Source organism: Colletotrichum godetiae, assembly GCF_030913485.1.
Source record: "Colletotrichum godetiae strain CBS 193.32 chromosome Unknown BDP55scaffold_50, whole genome shotgun sequence".
Taxonomy (NCBI): Eukaryota; Fungi; Ascomycota; class Sordariomycetes; order Glomerellales; family Glomerellaceae; genus Colletotrichum; species Colletotrichum godetiae.
Window position 1 is genome coordinate 155854 of NW_026851298.1, and position 23923 is coordinate 179776.

General features: G+C 50.9%; 6 protein-coding genes and 2 non-coding genes across 8 annotated transcripts; 6 read left to right on the forward strand and 2 right to left on the reverse strand.

Annotated features, from left to right (window-relative positions):
• Positions 1-3899: 3899 nt before the first annotated feature.
• BDP55DRAFT_618479 (S-glutathione synthase) lies at positions 3900-5071 on the reverse strand. Its single transcript, XM_060571295.1, has 2 exons — positions 5057-5071; positions 3900-4994 (listed from the first exon to the last, which is right to left on the reverse strand). The coding sequence occupies exon 2, from the start codon at positions 4900-4902 to the stop codon at positions 4327-4329; it is 576 nt and encodes a 191-aa protein (XP_060425116.1). The 5' UTR covers positions 4903-4994; positions 5057-5071; the 3' UTR covers positions 3900-4326.
• Positions 5072-7965: 2894 nt separating this feature from the next.
• BDP55DRAFT_676998 (monooxygenase) lies at positions 7966-9695 on the forward strand. The gene has a single exon (XM_060575860.1). It carries the CDS (start codon positions 8105-8107, stop codon positions 9575-9577), a length of 1473 nt encoding a protein of 490 aa, XP_060425117.1. The 5' UTR covers positions 7966-8104; the 3' UTR covers positions 9578-9695.
• A 1500-nt stretch (positions 9696-11195) lies between these two features.
• BDP55DRAFT_636142 (uncharacterized protein) lies at positions 11196-11651 on the forward strand (the record flags this gene model as incomplete). Its single annotated transcript, XM_060572856.1, has 1 exon — positions 11196-11651. One exon carries the CDS (start codon positions 11196-11198, stop codon positions 11649-11651), a length of 456 nt encoding a protein of 151 aa, XP_060425118.1.
• A 1438-nt stretch (positions 11652-13089) lies between these two features.
• On the reverse strand, positions 13090-14514 carry BDP55DRAFT_618485 (hydrolase). Its single transcript, XM_060571296.1, has one exon. The coding sequence runs from the start codon at positions 14249-14251 to the stop codon at positions 13391-13393; it is 861 nt and encodes a 286-aa protein (XP_060425119.1). The 5' UTR covers positions 14252-14514; the 3' UTR covers positions 13090-13390.
• Positions 14515-15171: 657 nt separating this feature from the next.
• On the forward strand, positions 15172-16167 carry BDP55DRAFT_561138 (chaperonin 10-like protein; the record flags this gene model as incomplete). The annotated part of the gene is made up of 1 exon (XM_060570054.1): positions 15172-16167. The coding sequence occupies one exon, from the start codon at positions 15172-15174 to the stop codon at positions 16165-16167; it is 996 nt and encodes a 331-aa protein (XP_060425120.1).
• Positions 16168-20876: 4709 nt separating this feature from the next.
• On the forward strand, positions 20877-22388 carry BDP55DRAFT_561297 (S-adenosyl-L-methionine-dependent methyltransferase; the record flags this gene model as incomplete). Its single annotated transcript, XM_060570069.1, has 3 exons — positions 20877-21122; positions 21196-21771; positions 21852-22388. 3 exons carry the CDS (start codon positions 20877-20879, stop codon positions 22386-22388), a joined length of 1359 nt encoding a protein of 452 aa, XP_060425121.1.
• A 385-nt stretch (positions 22389-22773) lies between these two features.
• On the forward strand, positions 22774-22877 carry BDP55DRAFT_t282. The gene has a single exon. It is a non-coding gene; the product is annotated as a tRNA-Val (tRNA).
• A 6-nt stretch (positions 22878-22883) lies between these two features.
• Positions 22884-22955, forward strand: BDP55DRAFT_t283. The gene has a single exon. It is a non-coding gene; the product is annotated as a tRNA-Ala (tRNA).
• The last annotated feature ends 968 nt before the right edge of the window (positions 22956-23923 follow it).

Consider the following 23923-nt stretch of genomic DNA (forward strand, 5'->3'; position numbering starts at 1 on the left):
GGCATTGGCGATATTCAAACCGTGGATGGTCCATCGAACGCCAGGCTTCTGTCCTCCGAGACGCAGAAGAAATACCAAGATTGAGGCCCTGACGAAGGCCAACACGGGGTTGTAGAACATTTGTGCCATGAAGAACCACCACATGGCGGCTGACGAGTTGAATGGTTGGGGGACATCAACGGCGTGGTATCCGAAATACATGAGCTTGATGTCTAGATGGAGTTTAGTAGGTAGACGAGACAAGACGAAAGCATATGGTGCCGAAGTAAAGTAGTATTGTACTTACACATATAAAAGGGCGGCGTCATACACACTGCGCATAGCTACAATCTTTGTTAGCAAACAATATTCGGTTTGCGGTTATCGTTCATTCGTTCGAACTTGCGTACCACTGCCATGCCGCACAACCAGTCGTCTAGTTCGAGTGTTAGCCTGCATAGATATCCGTGCAACCAACATGAGCGCCCAGTTTTTGGGGAACATACCGAGACCCCATTGCCTAGTCGTAAGTCTGCTGTATGTTCGAGCCCCAAACACAACTATCGAAAGCGCCGGGAAGAAGAAAGTGATGAAAATGGCGGCTTGTTGATGTGGCGGAGTTGGTATTGTCAACACGTCGGGGTGCTCAGGGCGCCGGGCAACAAGCGAAGCATACTCCATGTTGAAAGATGGATGGATATGAATATGTAATCAGGCCTGCAGAACGCAGCCAGGCTGCCTTGTAAAAGGCTTGTAAAAGGGAGATCGGCCCCCAAGGCGAAGCTTTGACTGACTCCTCAGTTGATGAGTCGTGCTGTCCAGTCCCAGGGCGCCGGGTCGTCGTGGGTAAGAGCCAAGAAATCTTACTGTTGACCAAAGCGAACCAGGAGAGAGGAGCGGTCAGATCGAGGGTAGTAGCGGGAGACAGGAAGGACCCTTTTCTTTATGTAGATCTCTCTGTGTTATTGAGAGGGTGATCCACGATGTCGCCACAGTTTCCCCCTCTCCGGGAAGACAAGACGCTACTGCTGCTTGAACCAAGTCGAACGACTACGCTAAACATGATACACGGGAAAATAAGCTTGACAGGCTTTGAAAGATAACCGTTCACCCCGTTGTACAGTAGAGTTTTCTGCAGATCCCCAATGTGGACGGCGTGATCCTGACTCCTCTCGTGTTCCAAGGGTGGTCTGGAAGAAAGGGAAAGGGGGCGTCGTCTCTAGCTCCGTTTCTCTGCAAGGCACCATGATCCTCCATCTCGAAGTCTTAATATCATTGGCCTCAGAGACACCTTTGCAACACAAGCGAGCGAACGGGAGAATCTTCTGCTCTCAAAGGTTGGGGCGGAGACGAACAGGAGCAAGGTCCCAGGTTGGAGGATAGTCTAGCCTATGTCGACCCTTGCTCCGCCCGCAAACCTCCGGTAGTGTGCTGCGCGGTATATGAAGTCCCGAGAGTGTTGAAGATTGCAAAGCCTTTAGAGGGCCCCCACGCTGCGATAGTGTTGACTGCCGTTCGCGGCACGGCATGACTAGGCGAGTAGCCTTTTTTTAACTTTTGAGACAACAGTTGATTCACTTGAGTGAAGTTGGCAAGGCTACCAAAGCGTCGGTGCTGAATATCTGACTCAAATATTATAGTTATCTGCGCTGGACTATCAGCCTTAAGATCGGACTATCATCATCATATCAGAAATTTTCAAAAGGCAATCTGCAGTCTCCGAGCTTCGGCAACCTTTCCAGCTCCGAGGACTCGTTCCTCATGTCGTGCGTTGTATTTCCCTCAGGGGTTCGCATACGTGTTCCTTGTCTGCCAAGCCGCTTAGAACACCATGCCTGGCCAAGAAAATGGCGTGTCTGGGCAACGCAAGGGAGAGAACAGCGGGTTGGCTTTCAGCCGAGAGAACGGACTATTCGTAAAGTGCCAAATCTGCCAAAGACCCTCCCAGAATTGCTTCCAGAAAACTCGGCCTAGTCTGTGTGTTATTTAGTCGCGGCAATGAGTGCGCTATCAACGGCGTCTAGTCACGAACCGCCGTTGCAGAATCCGATGCAACGACGCTCGTCGCTTGTCGCCCGACAATGCCAGTGCAGGTTCAATTTGAGCTCAACCCCGGACCCCAGACCCAAATTCACCGCTATTGCCGTTTCCCACTCTGTATCCGTAGTTTTGCGGTAGAAGCGGCTGGCCGAGTGTTAAAGCGCACAGTAATTGTCCAAATTGTCTTACGTCGATCCTTACCGCACATGGTGCCAGTGTCCTGTCAAGCACCCCGGCAAAGACTCTTCAACCCTTGCAAGCGAGGGAGACTAAGTTATGATGCCCCTCACAACTATGGGGCCGTCTCAAACCCTGATTCATTTGTGCAAAATCCCATTATCTCAGCACTTCCCTTCCGAATGGAGACGTCTTCCATCTTGCCTCTTTTCAGTTCGGACATGACTTGTCTTTTCAGGCAGCCAAGTCCTGACCTCATGGCGTCGGCGTGGGTCCGGCAGGCAGTTCGTTGGATGAGCTTCTCTCGACAGCCGACGCTCCGAAACTTGCGTCGCCAAGAATTCGAACAACAGGTCCGGGGGCAGGAACTAGGCCAATCGTGCCCCACGGCGATCTATTGACTTGGTGAAAGTAAGTTTTGGCGGTAGTTTCTGGACTCTTAAGTGCCGGCTTGCTGTCACCTATTTCAGTCAATCAGCCGGATCTTCTTCCTTGACCTTCCTGTGGGATGGTTACAGCAGAGCGTCTGCTGCCAAACTTTGGGCATCAATCAAGCCGGCATATCATACGGCGGCCGCGGGAGCGAGCCGACAGCTTGCTCCGTGGATTCGGTGGCGTCGGCGCCGGTGCAGTCACAGCCGCACAGGTGTTGGTACTTGATACTGAGAACTATCCAAGGCAAGATCATCGGCTGTTGACTCGCACGACTCGCCTGGAGATTTGGCACGTCCAATGACACCCACTTCCCGCAAGCCTAGAAGACTTTGGTTCAGCTGAAAAATGAGCTTGGCACCTTAGTAAATAAGATACTCTCCATACTCCGTACCCGAGTGTTTGTGTTCTCTTCGCAAGGAACCTGCATTTGCTTTGTTTTCGGGACTCCGCAAACTGATTTCCACACGAGTTCTTATCGCATACGGATGTTCGTTGTTGAACCCTATGTGCTAGCTAGTCGTCGTACCTAGTAAATATTGCTCTTATGAGTCCATAGAATTAAGTGTCAAAATGCAGATTCATTTCGTTTACAACAGATACCTTTGCAGAGTGTCTACTGTTTCAACTGATAACTCCTATGGGTAGGCAAGACACTGCCTCGGTGTTCCTGAAACTAATTGTGAAAAGATGTTGCCTGACCCGAGCCCTAGATTCGGTCAAGTCTGGAGGTGAACAATGGTCTGTCAATTTCCTTGATTTCTTTTCGAAACACTCAACTGAACAAGACTATTTTCACTTGTCCTTCGAGCTCGAGTATGTTCTAATCCTCGTCTTTAGGTCGTAAATCAATCTGGTCTGCTTTCAAATCCATCTGCCGTATCTGGAACTAGAGGTGATATATCCTACCTTGTGCAGAGATTAACTGGATTTTCTCCTCAGGTTGTAGTGTAAATTAATTCAGAGCTGAGCTGCATCACGCCATGGGATAGCTATTGGTGGTGGCTCCTCTAGCGTATTGATGCGATCAGTCAAGATAGTCCGGCGCCAACGAATGGTGTGGACATAGTACTTCACGCACGTATTTCTGTCGTGCCATACTTAGTAATCTCTAGATCGGCGTATTTGCCGTTTTGATGTAGCCCAATCTAAAAGACAAAATACACAGTCCAAAAAGGGCTGGAGAGCTTGTGACGTATCTCACCAAGTATTGAGTAATTACATTTAAGTTTAAGTATTGCAAGAATCTAATTGTCAACGACCTTTTCTCTATTACAAAGTGGAGCACCGAGGAAATTGACAAAAGTTGTTCAAGTGTGAACATCGATCTCGTAGGGTACTTATACATGGCGTTGTTTACTACCCGCATTTAAAGGCGTCATTTTTGCGATGATCGACAGTTAGTGTTCCCTTCCCCGTTAATTCATGAGAACCATAGGCAAAGGTAGAAAATAGTGTTTCTTGCTGTTGGTGGTATTCACATCATAGACCGTGACAGTTGGCCACGAAGCATGGCGCGTGAAAGCAGCTGATACACTTTGCTACCTACAGTCTGTATGATACGAATAGCTATGTGATTTTACATTTCTGATTTTACCATGATAACCAATCCATGCCTTTGTGGCTTTTGTGCAGTCCGAGTGCCCATATCTGAATAATCGAGGATATCAAGAACAGCTATATGATTTTGGGTGATCTTTAAAGCTTGGTCGGAAGACGGCCGGACTGCTGTCCAGTCCAAGTCGCGATAAGGTCCATCAATGCAGGCGACAAGGCGTCGTATGTCTCCAGCCCAACAGACTTAAATTTGCTGCGAACCTCATCAATGCCGCTAGGATGGAAGCCTTGCTCAATAATGGAAGAAACAAAGGCGGCAAACTGGGGTTCCTGCCATCCCTTCTGATCCGAGAGCTCCGCGTGCACAAAATCCAGACCCTTAAAGGGATGTGCCTTTTCGATACGTCCGTACAGATGAACCCCACACTCCTTGCAGGCGTTTCGGAGAATGACCGCCGAGTCGTCGACAACGTGGAGCTTGCTCTCGTTCGCAGTGACCTTGACTTGGTCTCTTGAAATAACACCGACAACGGAAAAGAGGGCGCCAGCGGGCTTCCAGCACTTTGAGCATCCGCAAGCGTGGTTGTGGGCAACGTTGCCTCCGAGTGTGACTTCGACGGGGTTGCTCTTGCAATGGCAACGAAGCTTTCCACCGGCGAAGTTGGGGTCCCCCTTGGTGAGACCGTTGTCGATCAATGGGTGAAGAGAAGGGGCCATGGTGGACTAGAGGTGTTGTGACTTGTTGGTGTTTGTTGAATAATCAGATAGTGGTGTTGATGGGTGGGCCGAGGACCTTGATGGAGTAGAACCTTGATGGACTTGATTAGTTTCGTAGTGGTGTATATAAAGACGGCGAGGAATTCCTTTATACCAGATGTCCCATTTCGGAGCGTTCTCAACTCCCGACCCCTCGACCGGCGACTTGGCGGAAGGGTTCCCGAGCCATCCCCGAACAGGCCGGACCGGAACCAACGCCCACGCGTTGGCTTACCTGATTCGCTGTCTTCCCCGCATTCCAATGCCGAATGCTGTCAGTCAAACGTTGATTCGAGCACGCGACTGGATAAAGTTGCCCGTTCCGCCTAATCTTCACGATTGCATGTCTTTTATGTCGCTAATATGAGGGCGCCTAGGCTATCGGATCCCCACCCGATTTGGCGCCGATGGTGATGATACCCCGCAAAGTTTCACTTCGAAGTCAATTGCTTCGCCGCGGAACCAAGAGGGATACCCCGCTCGGCCAACGTAACGCCTAACCCCGCGACCCGGATGATGCGGTTCTGCATGATAGATGCCGCTGATGTGAGACGAAGTCATCGGCGTTAGGCATAGAGATCTCGAGGATGACACCAACGGTGGCTTGGCTGGTTTTGGAAGACCGAATTGTCTACTTAACTCTCAAAAGGCGTGATCAAATGGCGCAGAGCCTCAAGTTTCCGAATTGCCTCCATACCGCCGAACACAGTCTAAAAAGCTCTTATCACATCCAATCACGGGGTCGGGGCTCGGTCCGCCGGCCGGCAGATAGCGAGTACGACTTGTCGCCGATAGAACTCTCGTTTCGACGAGATAATCATGTTGTTCATCCGAAACCATAAGCCAGAGCATGAGCTTCGAAGATATCCAGGGACTACATGAAGCCAGCCGAATCTCGGACTGGTTCTCCCACAATGTCTAAACACAAGGAGGAATACAAGTCCAGATCGGTCACGACCAAGAAACATTAGGGCATTCTGCTCATTGATTGTAAGATATCAAGCTCTAGTGCTTTGCCATGTTAGAAAGATTTGGCCCCATCTAGATCATCTGAGACAGGCGGGTAAGGTCCATTTGCTGAGAGGTAAAGCAGCGACCTTCATTTATCGAAATTGCGTGTGTATATCTACATGTAGTTGGCCCAGAATACCTCCTGTCCTTTGCTCATGGTTTCTTCCTCCGTGTTTCACGAGCCCTGGATCAAATGAACCTGATTCATGATATTCATTTTGGTAACCTCGAAGTTTTGCTATGGTGGAGTTTGAATTGTTTAGGTACTAGGTAGGAACACATGAAAAGACAAAAAACAAATGGCATTCTTCCGGGCACATACTGAAAGTTGGAGACGTAAGTAAAGTTTTGTAATTGAATTGCTCAAAGTTACTAACATCTCAGCGCTTCAAGGAAACGATGGCTACGACTACTTAACTCATCGAGGCAAATACTAAGGTGCTCCAGCTGAAAATTGTGACATCTTCTATGGCCTACCCAGCGCTTATAAAGCTTAGATAAGTTTTTGACTGTTCATGCTTCACCCATAGTCACGGCATGTAATAAAGAATCACGGGGACAATGGATCCTGTTATGGGCGACTGGCAACTTTAGTGTTGGACGTTCTTCTTACACCCAATTTGTGGAGAACCACCACATGTAGTTTACCTAGGTAGCTGCACGTAGATATCGTAGCGGCAGGGTTTCCGGCCAGGAAGAGGATCAAAGAGGATCACCACCAAGATCATACTCACATCTTCGCGTTGAAGCCTTGTAATCAGAATTTTGTTGTGATTGACACGACATTCTCTTCTTGGGCTATCAAGTCTAAATAACTTTCACACTAGTGCCACTCGTAATATTCGGTCTAAGGATGTTCAGAATACTTGAAATCTCGTGAGGATAATCATACCATGAATCCCCGTTCGAGTCTCTGCGCTGACATCTTGCTAGAGGCAAAGTAGCCCGAAGGAACATTGGCATCCAATCCTATCCTAAATGACGCATGCTGACAGAACCCGAACGGCAAGCTAGCCTATCTAAGTGTAGCATCCATTCAATTAGTCCGCCTGCGCTATGAAAATCTATTGACGGCCGCAGTATATAGTGTAGCTCAACGATGTGGTTGATATGGTAAATAAGGCTATAATAAATGACGTCCATAAGGGTGTGCGCCGTTCCTTTATGTTAAGACATTGGATACACTGCTGTTTCCGTGAGACTTAACATCACTAAGGGACTCACAGTCCCTTACAACATACCCGGTGCGACTCATGAAACACCCCTAGCTTTCCTTCATTTCTCTGAGCATAAGTTCAACATGTTCGTCTCCAGAATCCTTGCTAAGATTTCCATGGCGCCGACACCTAGTTATTTTGACGCTGAACGATTGATAGCGGGATTCGGCGGCGTACACAACCTCTTTTGGCGTTATTTTAAGCAGAACATGGACCTAAAGCCGCTTGACTGAAGGGTGTCCTTGACACCATACTTTTCATTCGTGTATAGCCCACCTGTCCCCGCTCACCTATCGTTTGCGTTGGCATTCGCATGTGAATTTACCGACATTGACCATCATCATTAGAAATAAGACAGCCTCAAGTCGCTTTGACAAAGCCCCCTGTATAGGTATTGATCTACACTTTCTTTGGCTGAACGAATGCGAACAAGAAGATGCTTGCCGAGGCAGCGAGGCAATTATGCAGTGGGTGAGTTCGGGTGAGTGCATGTACAAACATGAGGCGACGGCGAGGAAGCGAAAGCATGAACTCAATCATGATAGAGCTTTCGAGAAGCTGCCGTCAAATCGATAGGTCAATAGACGCACAGAAGCGCTGTCGAAGCGTCAAATGTGCCGAGGTACACGTTTTGATTGACGTTGTCGTTCGCATTCGCATGTTAGTGGAGGGACGAAGCAGCCAAAGAGAGGCTGGAACGAGGGGTTGAGGAGGCGTCAAGACACTTTAAGACATGCGAGCCCCTGCATGGCATCCTCCACCAAGCACGAGATCGACGCGTGCACGTCCCGCTAGGGAAAAAAGCCTCGGCATGCACTTTGCCTCAACAAAAAATCCTCTGACCACACGAGTTTCCATACATAAGCTCTTTGCTGCCATCACGACTTCAAGGCAGGAGACACCAGTTTCCAGCTCGACAGAAGACCACAGACACGATGGCGGAAGAACTCGACATTCTCATTCTTGGAGCAGGCATTTCCGGCGTCAATGCCGCGTATCGTGTGCGGACAGAGCTGCCGGGCAGTACTTTCGCGGTGCTCGAGGCCCGTGACGTAGTCGGTGGGACGTGGTCTTACTGGAAATATCCTGGATTCCGCTCCGACTCGAACATGACGAACTTTGGCTTCGGATGGCATCCATGGCCTCACGACAAGAAGATAATCGAAGGCGCGCCCATCGCATCTTACATCGAAGATGCTGTCAAGACACATCACATTGATAAGCACATCCGGTTCCAGCACAAGGTCAAATCATCAAATTGGGACAGTGATGAGGCACGATGGACTCTGGAGTGTAACACCCCCGAAGGAAAGAAGAAGATCAAAGCCAAATTCCTCTTTGTCTGCTCCGGGTACTACTCCTACGAGAAGGCTCTGGACACACATATCCCCGGAATCGAGAGCTTTGAGGGCAAGACGATCCACCCTCAGTGGTGGCCCGAAGACCTTGACTACACTGGAAAGCGCGTCATCATCATCGGCTCTGGTGCCACCACCATGACCTTATTCCCCAATATTGCCAAAAAAGCCGGCTCCACCACCATTCTGCAGCGCAGCCCGTCTTATGTCTTCGCATTAGGGGCAGAATCACCAGTGGACAAGGCAGCGAAAAGGGTCTTGCCTCTGTTCATGGCGAATTGGTTCATCCTGCTCAAGGATCTCCTGCTTGAGACTGTCTTTATCCAGATTGTCCTAGGATTCCCCAACTTGGCCAAACAGTTCCTCAGATTCGATGCCAAGCGTCGACTTCCCAAAGATTACCCCGTCGACATTCACTTCAAACCCAAGTACAACCCCTTTGAGCAGCGCCTCAACATGTGTCCGGATGGTGATGTCTTCAAGACGCTGCATCAGCCAAATACGGAAATCGTCACGGACCATATCGACACGGTCACGAAGGATGGCATTCTCACCAAATCCGGTCGTCACCTACCTGCCGACATCATTGTTACAGCGACTGGACTGCACGTGCAGCTTTTCGGAGGTACAGACGTGACGGTTGATGGCGTTCCCGTCAACGTTGGAGAGAAGTACAGCTGGCGTGGATGTATGCTTGACGGCGTGCCCAATGCCGCTGCAATCATCGGCTACGTCACTCAAACCTGGACTCCTGGCGCCGACACCGTGACCCGGCTCTGCATCCGTGTCATTAAGCAGATGCAGAAGACCGGCGCCGTGGCTGCCACCCCCGTCTTGTCGGACGAGGAGAAGAAGAACTCGCCCAGGTTGCCTTGTGTAGATGCCACATCCAACTACTTCACCCGCGCGCACGGTCGGATGCCCGTGGTGACTAACCAGGGACCTTGGTATGGAAGAAAAAACCTCATCGTGGACAAGCTGGCGCTATGGTTCGGAAGTGTGACGGTAGGCATGGACTACCGCTTGGCAACGAAGTCGAAGGACATTTGATGATTATGAGAATAATGAGCCATGTATGTCAGTCTACCTGGACGTCAGCATAGAGTTGAGAACGCGACGGAACCAAATTTAAGATTGCTTGGCAAGCCGAGAGCCTCCCATTTTTAACCGTCTCACCTAAGATCTTACGCTGATCATGTAACCGCTGTGATCCTGATCCGCTGATTCGTCGGCGATTGGGAGGACGTAAGCTGCCCTATGCTAGTAAATCGAAGGTGAGGCGAGACCTGACCGGGGCTGCACTTGAGACTTATTTCACCATAGAAATCGTTTGCCACAGATGACAGGAAAGATCAAGTGCGAAGATGGCACTATGGTTTTTGGGCCTTCCAACTCAGCTGAGTTGTTGATTTCAGAGGAACGAGCAGGGAATTGTTCTCTTCGTCTCAGCGATAATCCCGGAAAGATCGACTATGTCCACCCATTGATCGGTTTTTCATGGCCGCCGATCAACGGCGAGTTTCTGACTTAACCTTACCAAGCAGAATGTTCCTAAAAGATATGCATAACCTATGCTACTAAGTAGAGTGAAGGAGGCGCGCCAAGTCTGCGTCTATAGCAACCTCGTGTGCACGGTCACGCAGCCGCTGGGACAATTTTGGGACAGCTCCAGACACATAACGAAACGCTGCGACGCAATAGCGGGATGGCGGCAAAAGTCCCCGGCACGGGACCGTCTCGGAAGGATTTCAGGATCGACAGAACCCCAGTTCCAACTCGTATCGATGTTTATCGTCCCGAAGAGTCAAGTTGTGCAAGTTGAAATCGATGAGTTAGCGACGATGAGCTGTCTCCCGCCAACGACCCAAAAGTGGCTGTGGTGACCGGCTTTTCAGGTCTTCTGGCTGAGGGAGACTAGAATGATTCATGTGAGAACCAGACCCATCTCATCCGTTCGCCGTCCGAGCACTCGTGCCGCATGAAATGCAGGAAGTGAGGCTCTGAGCACGGAATCTCAGGCTCCCGACAAGTATCGCTTCACCCGATGTTTCTTCGTCCAACCCGCAGCCTTTCCGTGCGGGGAGACCCCCATCAAGCCCATCCTACTGAACGTGCTCGCCAGGTTTGATCAGCGTAAACAAACCGGGCCACGAATCCCACCCACCAAGCCGACGAACCTCTGCCCCTGTTCGAGGCCTCCCCACGGCAAGTAAGAAATGCGATTCGCCTGATGCTCGAAACGCCTTCGCAATGTACATCAGAACAACACCGCAAAGCGCGAGAACGGTAGGCAAGCACTTACCCAAAATCGTTCGCCAAGGCGAGACGACAGCGTCGTTTCGAGATGGAAATAGAGTCCGCGTTGCCAAGAAACGTCAGCGGGATGCCATTCGATATCCACAACACCGGCTCTGCGGCAGCTGTGCGTCTCGGGAGTTTCTAAGCTTGCTGTTCGAGTTTGTGGCGATCCGAGGCATCCGCCCTGCTGGGCTGCCAAAATGTTGAAATATCCGTATTCGTCCACCCGTCCTTCCATCTTTCAACGAACTCTTTATCCTCAGTTCTTCTGTGCCGGTCCACTCGAATAGATCCATTCTTCACTTCCGAGCTGCGCTCATTCAACTCAACGTACAAAGTTTAATCATTCACTCAAGTCAATACCGCCAATATGCGTTTCACCATCGCTCTCACTACCTTGGTCGCCGCCGTCATGGCCGCACCTCTCGATACCCTTGCTGCCCGCCAGGACGAGCTCAACGCCGCCATCCAGGCCCTCGCTGCCGAGAACCCTGAGGATGCCGAGGCTGCCAAGGGTCTCCTAGGCCGCGACATCAACCCTAATGTCCAGCTCACGAACGACGACGAGCAGGAGGAAGTCTTCGAGCGCGACATCAACCCCAATGTTCAGCTTACCAACGATGATGAACAGGAGGAAGTCTTCAAGAGGGACATCAACCCCAACGTTCAATTGACAAATGACGATGAGCAGGAGGAGGTTTTCAAGAGGGACATCAACCCCAACGTGCAGCTCACCAACGACGACGAGCAGGAGGAGGTTTTCAAGCGCGAAATCAACCCCAATGTTCAACTTACCAACGATGATGAGCAGGAGGAGGTCTTTTAAGTAGAGCAGTCATCATGATAGGCTAAATTTGAATGCCATCTCAGTCTAAATAAGTACATCGGAAAAACAGTGTCGAGGCTTTTATTGACCTTCAACTCCCGAACAGAAGTCACGTCAATCAAAACTTGATCATATATTACAAAGAATTCGAACAGTGGCCTCATCAGCTGCTTAGGCACTTACTTGTTGCGAACGAGTAACTACGTGTAGTCATCCTTAGGGCTATTCGCACGTGTAATTAGCCGATATGCCCCAAGCTTGTGTCAAGGTTAGGCTTGCTAAAGCTGGAGTTTTGATGATGGTGTCTTGGTAATCGACGCTTTCTTTCGGGCTCGTAGACACCGACGTTGACACATTGTTGCGCTGGGTAAATAAAGGTGACAGTGAAGGCAATTGATCTTCGTGAAAGGCTGGTTGATTGAAATCACGAGAGAAACGCGCTGATATTTGAGTGTCAAAGTGACTCTTTCTGACGATAATTACCAAGACTTCGTATGATTATACTAAAACGCTACTGCCATCTGATGCCAGTAGGTATGAGGTGCGAGGCCTTTATCCGATTTTTCTTGCCTTTTCTGTAGACTACGTTCGTAATGAGACGAGTTTGTGAGTGTGACAGGTCCTTGGCGCGGCTATCTTGACAATGATGACTTTTCCTCAATTGCCCGTCTAACTCTTGTCCTAGTGATTGTTACATCTCATGTATCCTTGATCACTCTGCTACTGCCCACCTGGGGGCGGTTTAAGATTCGGTGGCTTCCGGCATTCGCATCCATGTACGCATTGGTAGAAGACGTGGTCGCCGCCAAGAGCCGCAGGGGCGCAAAGTGCAGGGCAAAGACCTCTCAAGCTCGCCTTTGATCAAGTTAGAAGAGTCCATATAACATCTCAGTAGTGGTACTACTTATGTGAATACACAACTTAATACCGGTTGATGTCGTCGCGAGCGTCATATGGCTGGATTCATTTGCCGAAAAGGTGTCATTTATCGCAATCGGAAGCTTTTCAGCGGTTGTTTTCTGATGAGTTCTGTTGAAGTAGGTCGGAAACGCCATACTAGAAGTGATCAAGGCGGCAGCAAGAACCTGGACGATAGCTGACAGATGCATCTTGATGAGTTGAGAAGAGATCTCCCTTCGTTTGCTGTTCAGGTTTGTGTTTGTGTGACGTGAGCAGTATGTATGAATCGTGTTCGCGATTGTAGTTTGCGTTGGATGAATACTTGAGAAACTAGATCACAACTGCGAAGGAAGGTCATGATCTGTGTATTGCCAGAGGTAACTTTCTCTGCCACTTGACTTATCATGACTTTGAATGGGTCCAGGGCTGTTTCGCTGTGGAATCGTGTTGATTTCGGAGATGGAGTTAACGGGGCTTCGTGGTTGAACTCTAGACAAATGAGTTTGTTGTCTGACTGGTTAAGAGGCAAGTGTAGTCCGTCAAGGTGGATGTCTATTTTCTATGCGGCACTCCCACTATGTATCTTTGCACCTGGACAGTTTCCGGATTAGCCAGTCTGGAACCAATGTGTGAGGTCGTATGATGTATTTACAACTCGTATGAGACGGGCCATCGGCTCGTGGCGAGCCGCATCGTATGGTAGTGATCAGCAGCGCGTGTGGCGCTCAACTCAAGTATGCTGCAACTCCAAGCTTTCACGTTCTTGCAATGTTCAATCATGCTAATGTTGCTCAACTGGGATCACATTCTCCATAATGAGGCTACTTAAGAAAGTCTGACTACTCAGTGCTGTCAAGGAAGAGGTTGAGGTGACGCGTATAGAGTTCTGGGTACTGGAAGAGATGACCGTGGCCAGCATCAGGATAGATAATGAGTTGAGCATTCGACAAGTTTTGTTGAAGAGTAAAGCTGTTGGAAGTTGGTGACATGATGTCAGTGTGGCCGTTGGTGACTAAAGTTGGAGCTTTGATACTCTTCACGCGCTCAAAGTTGTCCGTGTCGACCGTGAATGAGAAGATTGCGTTGAGCTGTGCCCTTGCCCCGGGTCCAATCAGATACTCTCTACGCTCCTCGCCGTCGACGTTTCGCTCGTGGATCCGCTTCCACCACGCTTCACCAAGTGCCAGGCTTGTCTCCGACGGGTAGTAGAAGAGACGGAACATGTCCTCCTTGGTGGGTGGCTCGTCATTGGCTGTACCGGCGCTTTCAAGGACCTCGCGGGGTGGCAGGACAACTCCTTCTCCGACACCTGGTTGGGTCCCAGCCAGAATCAACTTGTGGACCAGCTGAGGGTAGTTCCATGCCAAAATTTGAGCTACGCCGCCTCCCATAGAAAATCCAATCACATCAGCCTTGGTAACACCAAGGGCAGACAGAAACTTGGCCGCAATTGAAGCCATGACTTCAGTGGAAGGGGGCACTTCGCCCTCGCTATGCCCGATACCGAAACTGTCGTACACGATAACCTCTCTGGTTCTCGCAATCGTATTGAAGAGAAGGGGGTCGAGAGTGTCCATTGAGCCGCGAAGGTGATTGACGTAAAGCAAGGGAATCTTATTCTTTACCCCAAGTCGACGGTAAGCGACCCGGGTGTTGTCAACAGCGACATATTGAGTCTGGACTGTTTGATAGGTGGACATTGTGATGATGCGCGAAGGAAGTTGTGAGTTGTAGCTAGACTTGGGTGCTGGACGATATCTGATTGAGGTTATGAATTCGGTTTCGGTTGATCGTAAAGATTAACATTGAAGATCTAGCATTGTTTCATTCGCTTTATATACGATCTTCCGCCTCTTCCGGCTTCATGAGTACTGTTGAGTAGTCTCCCGAGCTTCCGGTAACGACTTTGAGATATATGTCATCCTTTCCGACTGGGAACTTCACCCTCGGAATCTCTAGTATGAATCGGAATTCAAGGTTAGTGATGTATGGAAAAGGCGCCTACCCCACGGAGGTTTTTTCACCCAGCTACTGCGCATGATTAGTCAAGGTCACAGACGTAATCTATACCCCAATCTTCGGATCCGGGGCAATGTGGAGCAATGTTTAAGGTACGGACCGATGTGTGGAGTACAATCAGTAATCGCTCCGGATGGAGGGCCGGAGTGATCCGGACCCCGCCGCCTGCTAAGACGATTTCCAAGCAGATGGGCGTAGACAGAAAATGACGAACCGAGATGACGATGCCGATCTCTGAGGTTGCAGGCGCTGACGGAGAATGAGTTGAACACCCTCAGAATATGTCGATTTTGACTAGGTGAAATGCTAAGTAATCATGAATTCGGCAAAACGGCATCATGGCACGAAGTGCCCATCGTCGGAGATATTGTTAAAGATATAATAAACTACTTTTCAGGCTACCAATGGAGTAAAAGGGCTTCTGGCATACCCAATCCTCTCCTTGATCTCACCCTTTCCGTAGACCTACTTACTGTACGCAAAACAACAAAACTGTTGTCATAAAGCTCAATTCAACCACAACTTGCAACTCCCAGGCAGTTCAGACTATCCAGAAAGCATCTCGAAGTTTGGTTGGAAAGACGTCGAAATGGCTCAAACGATGAAGGCTTACCAATTTTCAACTCCGGCGAAAGGCCTGGAATATCGTGAGCTACCCATTCCGGTCCCGGTCAAGGATCAGCTCCTTGTCCAGATTAAGGCGACTGGGCTTTGCCACACCGATTGCAACATCATTTCGGGACTCGATAATACGTTCTTTTGGAACAGGCCCATCACTCTGGGTCACGAAATTGCCGGTGTAGTGGTGGGCTGTGGACCCGAGGTCTCCAAGTTTGCAGCTGGAGACCAAGTTGTGTCCGTGATCACCGCGAAACACCCGGTAGAGATCGGTGATGTTGTTAAAAGCCCTGGTATCGGCATAGACGGCGGCTTCGCCGAGTACGTATTGCTCTACGAATCGAAGACGCTTCCCATTCCCGACGGAGTCAGCTTTGCGCAAGCCGCCGTTGCCACAGATGCCATTGCGACAGCGTATCACGCTGTTGCAACTGAGGGGCAGGTTCAAGAGTCATCGAAAGTTGCCATCATTGGACTAGGAGGCCTCGGATTGTCCGCTGTTCAAATTGCATCTCACCGTGGCGCCAAGGTCTATGGGGTCGATCTGCATCGTCGCAAGTATCCTGCAGCACTGATGTCTGGGGCCTACTGCTGTGGAAGGTCCCTGGACGACTTCCCTGGCGTCGAGTTTGACGTTATTTTCGACTTTGCTGGAGTCGGCGTCACCACTGCTGCAGCCGCCAAAGCCGTAAAAGCGGGTGGGAAAGTCGTTCTCGTCGGACTCACCAAGAAGGAGGCCACCATCGACACGCATAATTTCGTTGCCTTGGGTGTGCATCTCGTGGGATCTGTTGGGTCGTCCATGGATGAAGTTGAGATGGCGCTGAAGATGGTTGCAAAGAAAGAAATTACTCCTGCTATCGAAGAGGTTGCGTTTGGAAACTTGAAGAATGAGTTACACCGACTCGAGCTAGGTGATACCGTCGGGCGTCTGTATGCCGACCCGTCTAAACCTGTCGAGACGGTAGTAAGAGCTTAGGAAATGCGATTCTGAAGATAGTGTATCCTGTTTATATTTGAGTCTGAGTCTAGTCACGCACCGGACTCGCATTGGATTCTTCACGTCCTTTCAATGATTTGTACTTGTCTCCTGCTGTTCTGGCCTTAGATTGTCGCACCTTCATCTTCGTAGCTGATGCCTCTCTAGCAAATCGGGAGTCTTGATATTATTCTCAGGAGATTGCATGCCGTGCCTAGCCGGAGTCACGACTCAAATCAGAACCCGGTTGCCCTCATGGAGCTCGCTTCATCTCTTGGTGAGCCTGGATCTCCATCGTAACTCATCACCTCTGAGAGCTGTGCAGCCTGTACAGGGCGGATGGGGGTGGAAAGGAATTCAGTCGTCACGCGCCCAGTCAATCTAGAATCTAGATGCAGTGCCTGGTGCATCCACCCGCTCGCTTGGTCTCCACGTGATGCTGATTTTTCTTGCAACCTGGCAGCTCGAATATTTCTGGTCGTTGATTTGCATTGGCCGGCTATTCCCCCTGATTCTCAATGCTCACGAAGGGCTCCCAGATTCGGATCCCGTGACATTGGCACAACGCAACATACCTACTCAGTACATGCCAACAGAAGATGACGGCATCAAGGGCTCAAGGGAAAGGGAATCTTGTAGAATATCAACAGATTCTGGCCTAATCCACCCGGTGGCCCTAGGCGAACATATTCCAAATGGTCTCTCAGGGTACATGGGTGGAGGAGACTGGAGATATTTCTCGAAGCTAAGTCGACAAAGCCTCACGACCCAAGGCGCTTGCGGCGCTGCTTTAGCCTCGAGGGCTATCCCGCCGGCACATATGTTTAGTGACAGTACTAGTACCTGGGGCAGTGGAGCATGTCAACAACCCAAGACGGGTGTTAAAACTGGTTTCCTAGAGACGTCGCCGTGGCGCCGACGTCACCCGGGATTGGCGGCATTGTGCTCGAAGATTTGACCTGTCACAACATGCTGATGGACCTATGCCATGAGGGGCGGGGTTTCAGTGGGTTGTGGTCACCAACTTCTGGATAATTTTACTGTACTCGGAATCGCGTTTGGACATGGTCCTTGCTTCTCAACAAAGCTCCCGTCGCATGCCATATTACGCCACACTTGAGGATTCATCAGCCTCCGCTGCTGGGCCTCGACGAGTAGGAAGTGCTGCCCCGTTGCTGGAACGGCAGTCATGGAAGCAAGTACGGTGGAAGTAACTGGCTGCTTCCGACTCGCAGCCCCTGATATGCGGAGGAAGTTTCAGGATCTTATGCTGATCAAGATTAGACTTACTCTCTTGTTGGGAGCGATGACTGGCCCGCGGAGATAGTCTGTCCAGTGGCTTCCGTGACACTCTTGTTATTTCGGTTTGTGAGCCCACCTTCTCTCAGAACTTCTTAGACTGTGCAAATGATGAAGTCATTTCCATAGACCACATGGGAAAAGTGAACTTTTCCCGCGCCTCTCTGTTAGCAGGCTGCGGCTCTGGAAATGTATAACTGCGTCAGATGCGCCGCTGTGATCCATCCAGTCCTCATACAGAATGCCAAGTAAGACATTCCCTAATTGGAATTCTAAGGCGTCAGCTTCAGGTCGGGGGCGGACAAGACTTTCCTCTATGGCCGGGGACTTAGGGCAGAGGTGTGATTAGGACCTGGACTGGTAGTCCCAAACGGATTTCATGCGACAAGTTGTCGAGGAATATATAATCGTCGATTTAGACTTCTAGAGTTCTAAAGTGCTCGTCTCACAAAACCGGTCTTATTCAACAGCAAACAGTTGGTGGTTGCTTGGCCTGGTGCTGAAGCTTTCCGGCGTGCGAACGTGGCGTAATGCTTATCCTGCGTCAAGCCGACACTGCTGTTCTGGACTACACGGCCATAGCACATGAGAACTAGTGCCGTCCACAGATACACCGGAATCAAATTCAATCTGGTTAACTCCCCGCGTCATCGGCAATAGCGCCACATCGGCGCCGGGATTGCCTTCCTCTGGCATTTGCTCCGTGGCCTCTGGATGCTGCTGAGCCCAAGAGGAACGCCGCGGCCGCTAAGTGCGGGGAAAGGATCATTCGATGCTAGTGTGTGATACAGAGGATGTCAAAATAGTTGTTCTCACCGAAAAGGGAAGGTGATGACTTCACGCGGTTCAGATAAAGAGGCATGTGTGAAGAATGTTGAGTTTGTTACAGCGTCTTTGGGAATCTGCAAATCAGTCGGTTGCTCATTCCGGTACCGTTCGCACGACACTAGGCACGAATAGCCGATATGTCTCACGATCCTGTGACCCCAAGCTGCAAGGAGCTCAAGAAGTCACGAAGCCTCCCGCCTTCGCGATGTTTAGGAAGCAGACTCTCCGTTCTCGGACTGCTCATCTGCCGTGTCCTGGAGATGCCCAGGACGCTAGATCTGCATCGCGGGACCGACGTATCACCATCCCCTTGGCGATTGACTTGAGTCAATCGCTCTTGGCCGCAGACTTGTAACGGTTCGTTAACGGACCCCTCCGACGGGCATTGAGCCCTAGCATGCCAGGCTATGTATTCGTAGGCGTTGCTTGCAGATGTCAGTGAAGATCACCATCCCTGTCAATCATCTGAACCACAATGTGCCCGCTAAATTATCCTTCAATCAACCCATCGTGACATGGAGGCTGGGTACTGCGACTATCACCGGTCACACGGGTTTGCGATGCTCATTCAGCAAGTTTGATGTTCGCTGGTTTGGGATAGTTGAAGACTGAGGTCTGTCGTGATACTAGTCCGATAGCATCGATAGCGTAGACCCCTGGTACTGCCCCCAAAGGAGCCAATACCGACCATCTCCAGAGTGACGAGTCCCACCCGAGTTGACCGAGGCCTGACGTTTAAAAGCCCCAAGTTCCACTCGGCGGGGATGCGTAGAGTTGGGAGTGGATTCGATGTCAGTGGAAATTTCGAGACGTGGATGAGATCAAGAAGAAATAGCTTCTTAGCGGCCGCAGTAAACCCAACTGGATGACTTGTCCGATACACCAAGTGAGCTAGGAGTACACCATTGGACGATACATCGTGGAGAGTCGGAAAGGTTGCGGAGGAAATCGTTGAAAGACCACATTCGGTCTTCGGCCACTAGTAGACCCCGCCAATGGCACGTCAGTGAGTGTGAGCCGGCACGGCCGAATCCAAGGGTAATAGAGCGGATCGCCAGTTGTGGTTGCAGGAATCCGAGACTAGAACTTTTGGGTGGGCTCATATGCGGAGCACGTCATGAATATCTTACCACCCCAAGAATCAACTTCGCCGGAGGGATCACATACCTGTATCCTAGCATTGTCTGGCACATCAAAGTCGCACAACCAGTCCACCCAGATCATTCTCGCCGAGAAGAATTGCGGAGTTTTTCATGCGACAGTGTGGCTCAGCGGCGAGTCTACAACAAGCTTCCAAGATGCGCCAAGCTACACAAACTCTAACCCTGCGAATGCGAAGGGCCTCAAGACTGAAGGTGGTCGACCTGACGGCCCTGGCGCCGACTCATGACCCTGTGAAGAAGCATCCGAATTGACCACTTATCTTCCAACTGCAGTCCATTCCAGGAATTCGGATAACGCCTAAACGATGGGCCCTCCCCCATTGACTGGGGAGTTGAGGCAGCTTGCCCGCGTCCTTCTCCCACATCCCGATGAACGACTCCCAGCGCAATGGTTCAGCTCATGGGATTAAGTCTAAATTCTGGCAGTGCATTCACTACCACCTGGAGCCCCTAAACCTTACTTTTAGGGGGATATGGAGAGATCCGAATGACAAGTCGGAGGCCGCGGAACATAGCAGACTGGCGGAAACTGCCGAAAAATCGGGCGAGCTCGTCATTCATGGCCATCCCATGCCTACATCATCGCACATGATGCAGCAGCAATCTGCATCAAGGACCTTGCAGAAAATACCTCAATCCTAGCCTATCGCAAGCTATCGACAGGTGGCATAGCTCATGGAGGGGTGGCCCAGGTTGTCGAACATAGGCCGGGGCCTTTTTGAAAGCCACGTTGATCCCCATGGCACAATGGCAAGATGGATACCCAAAACAGACGGTGGTAAATCCAGAGGTGACATCCAAGCCGCATGGAGCATAAAAAGAGGGGACCGGGGCAAGTACGGGGCGCTCTAACGGGATGGCTGCCGAAATGAAACTCTTGCGATGCTTCTACGCCAGCCTCATGCTCGTATAGCCCTCTGAATCAGACAGAACTCTCTGCTCTATCCCTTGGCGGCTTGGCGAGGAGGGGTAATCTTTCAACGCTGTTATGATTATGATTCAGATGGATAAGATAATCTAATCAGATCTGCAGTGTGCGTCGCAGTATCCGTACCCGTCACACAGCTGCCCCTCCATTTGCTACGGCGAGCGTCTTCGGCGGTGGGTGGCGTTACCGCGTACGCTCGGTTTAATTACCTAATGAGCGAGAGAGGAAGGTTAGATGAAGGAAATAGCCGCCGTTGGTCCCACGGCATGAACCTTGACGGGCAGATGAAGATGCTGAAGAGAGGTACAAGTAAGTCCCTTGGCGAGATCTGGCCCTGCCCGGCATTCGTGGGATGATGAGACTAGGAGAGTAAATAAAAGAGACAGCTTCCCCTCCAACCCCTCGTCGGATATGACGTCTCTTCACACCATTCGGAAATGTCTGCATCTGCTTTCATAGATACCCCTTTCAGTTCTTATTTGTCTTCCAAAATGGCAGCACCACAGCCAACGATCAACGACCTCGCCGCCAAGATTGGCGAGCTCTCGGCTGAGTTCACCAAGTTCTTGAGCGACAACAAGATTCCTCAGCCTACGTTTGCCGCGGACAGCGTCTCAAGCTACGATGGCCTCACTTCTGAAGCCTTCCTACTCCGTCAGAAGCTGTTGGATGCCGCCAACGACCTCTCATACCTCGTCTCAGGACCAAGTGAGAGCATCTTCAACTACACTCACAACGTAAGCTAGTCCTAGCCCTACTCACCACTTTCTTTCTATTGGCTTCGTAAATGCGGTCGCTGATACTGAGCAGATGTCTCCGGATGCCGCGTCACTCAACACCCTCAACCACTTCGACTTTTGGTCTGCCGTGCCCATCGACGGCGATGCCTCGTACGCAGACATTGCAAAGCACGTTCGCCTACCCGAAGAAGTTGTCCACCGCGTCCTCGACCACGCCTACACCCTGCGCATCTTCGAGGAGACCGAGCCCGGCAAACCCTTCACAACACGCGTCCGTCACACTTCGCGCTCGGCAGCGCTGCTCAAGAATGCCGGTCTCAGGGCGTTGGTTGAGGCTCTCATGAACGACGCTGGCCCGGCCATGGGCGTCCTTCCCTACGCTTTGGAGAAGTACCAGCGCGGTAAGACAGAGCTGAAGGAGGATATGACGGAGACTGCGTTTGCGCTGTACCACTCTGGCGAGCTTTGCGGCGGATACACCAACTCTTGGGAGCTCCTGGAGAATGACGGCGAGGGCGAAAACAAGGGCTTCCGCCAGAGGAACTTCGTCAAGTGGATGAACTACATCAAGGAGATCTTCCGCCTGGAGGGACTGGTCAACAGCGCCTACGACTGGAAGGCTGCTGGCGACTTCAGCGTTGTCGACGTAAGTTGCCTCTTCTGCCCTGGCTACTGGGTCCAGTATTCAAGTATCCGAGGACATTATAAACTGACAATTTCATCCAGCTCGGCGGTTCCGGTGGCCACGACAGCTTCGTGCTGGCAAAGAACTTCCCCAACCTCAAGATTACCGTTCAGGACCTGCCCAACTGCGAAACTTCTTTCAACCAAAACATTCCCGAGGAGCTCAAGGGCAGAGTCAGCTTCCAGCCTCACAGCTTCTTCGAGCCGCAGCCCCTATCCGCCGACTTGTACATGATCAAGCTCATTCTCCACGACTGGCCCGATGCGGAGTCTATTAAGATTCTCAAGGGTCTCACACCAGCTCTTCGCCCCGGTTCCAGAGTCCTCTTCATCGACTATGTCGGTAAGCAGGGTGACGTTGAGGAGAACGCGGCGGCGGCGGCGGCGCTGCCCAAGTCTATCCAGCAGATGGGCACTTCAACGGACCTGAGAATGATGGGTCTGTTCAGCGCAAAGGAGAGACCTGTCGACGCATGGACGGAGCTGTTCAAGAAGGCGGATGAGAGGTATGAGATCAAGCGCGTCGAGGCGAACCCCTTGACCTTCTTTGTCATTATCGAGGCCGTTTGGCGTGGTTGAGGTGGTTGTTTGTTTGAAGCATTGCGAGGAATGATTTAGAGCGCGTGATCATGTGAATATGAAGAAAAGTTTTCCATCACGCATTGAAGTCTATCCGTGGCTGTGACTCGTGCCTCATGTCTGTAAAGCTGGAACAAAACCAACCACCACATGTACTGAGGACATTGTCTTAAGTCCCCGCTTCACTGTGCTTTGGATGGAACCCTGTCACGACGTGCATGGGCGGGCCTAGATCTTGGCTGTCCCACATCGCTGGTGTGGGTTTGCTGCTCCCCTTGCACATTGCACCTGTCCACCGAGCCCTGTCGCTTCGTGATGCCCTCCGCACACTCACTCAACCCTGCAGATATCGCAATTTGGAGAGCTGAGTCATCAAGAAAAAACTGGTCTGGTGGTGTAGTTGGTTATCACGTCAGTCTAACAGGTCGAGAGCCTCGTGTCTCTCGTCTGCCACACTGAAGGTCTCCGGTTCAAGTCCGGGCTAGATCAACACATGGGCGATTGGTTTAGTGGTATAATGACCGCTTAGCATGCGGTAGGTCCTGGGTTCGATTCCCAGATCGTCCATTCTTTTGCCAATCAATGCTTCTAATCACTAATTTCAATTGTTGAAGCTATCGTGATCCCATGGTGCGGGTTGCCGAACGTGGCACAGACCGGAGGCCGACTTGAAGGTGGCATGGCTCACGACTTGCTGAGCTTGGCTTTCAGTGTTGTTTCTCTCACTTTGATGACACTTTGTGCGTCTTTGATGCAAGAGGACAATGCTTGGTGGCACCAAACACGATGGCCTTCGGGTCTCAGCAAGACGCTGGCTGCCGCAGGGAGCTCCTCACGGTGTTACGGCGGAGTGTAACCACTCGGCAAGAATGCTCTGGAAAGTATCCGTACTTGATTGAGTGCTGCATTTGATCCCGACAGAGACAGCAACCTTGTCCCGTCTTGTTATTGATAGCGCGTATCCGAACGTTACGCTGGATATCAAGATGGCCGGCGGTTCTCAGAACTTCAGCCGATCCGCCGTGATTGGTGTTCAGCGATTGTTTCCGGGGGCAGGCCGTAGGGACCGTCGCTGTTCTAGGCTTCTAGCGCACTTACAAATGCAACCGGGCACGGAACAGGCTTGGTGTCGGGACGAACTAGTAACGCCATTTAACGGTAACCTATAGGTGTTCAGTGAGACTGGGGACTGACATGAAGAAGGCACCACTAAATAGCACCATCAGAGAGAGACTGTGGCACTATTCAGGCCACGGTGAGCGGGTGGATGTCACCGGTGAGATGGCACGGCGCTGTCGACAGCAACACTGTGGCATCTTACATGCAAGTGTTGACCTGCATATGGGGCCCTACTTCGATGATGTTTGATTGCTCCAGACAATGCCTCTCTGCGCTTGGCTTCCGTCAAATTCGGGCACTCGGTCAGAAGGTGGATCTCAAACCGGGACAAAGAAATCAAGACAATCGCGTCCCAGACCAAAGGTGAAGAGGCCCAAATACATAGCACATTCTTCTATATGTACGGAAGCCTGTAA

What these genes read in the sequence shown, in the direction of transcription:
- BDP55DRAFT_618479 (XM_060571295.1), bottom strand. Translation starts at nt 4,902, where the DNA reads ATGGCCCCTTCTCTTCACCCATTGATCGACAACGGTCTCACCAAGGGG.
- BDP55DRAFT_676998 (XM_060575860.1), top strand. Translation starts at nt 8,105, where the DNA reads ATGGCGGAAGAACTCGACATTCTCATTCTTGGAGCAGGCATTTCCGGC.
- BDP55DRAFT_618485 (XM_060571296.1), bottom strand. Translation starts at nt 14,251, where the DNA reads ATGTCCACCTATCAAACAGTCCAGACTCAATATGTCGCTGTTGACAAC.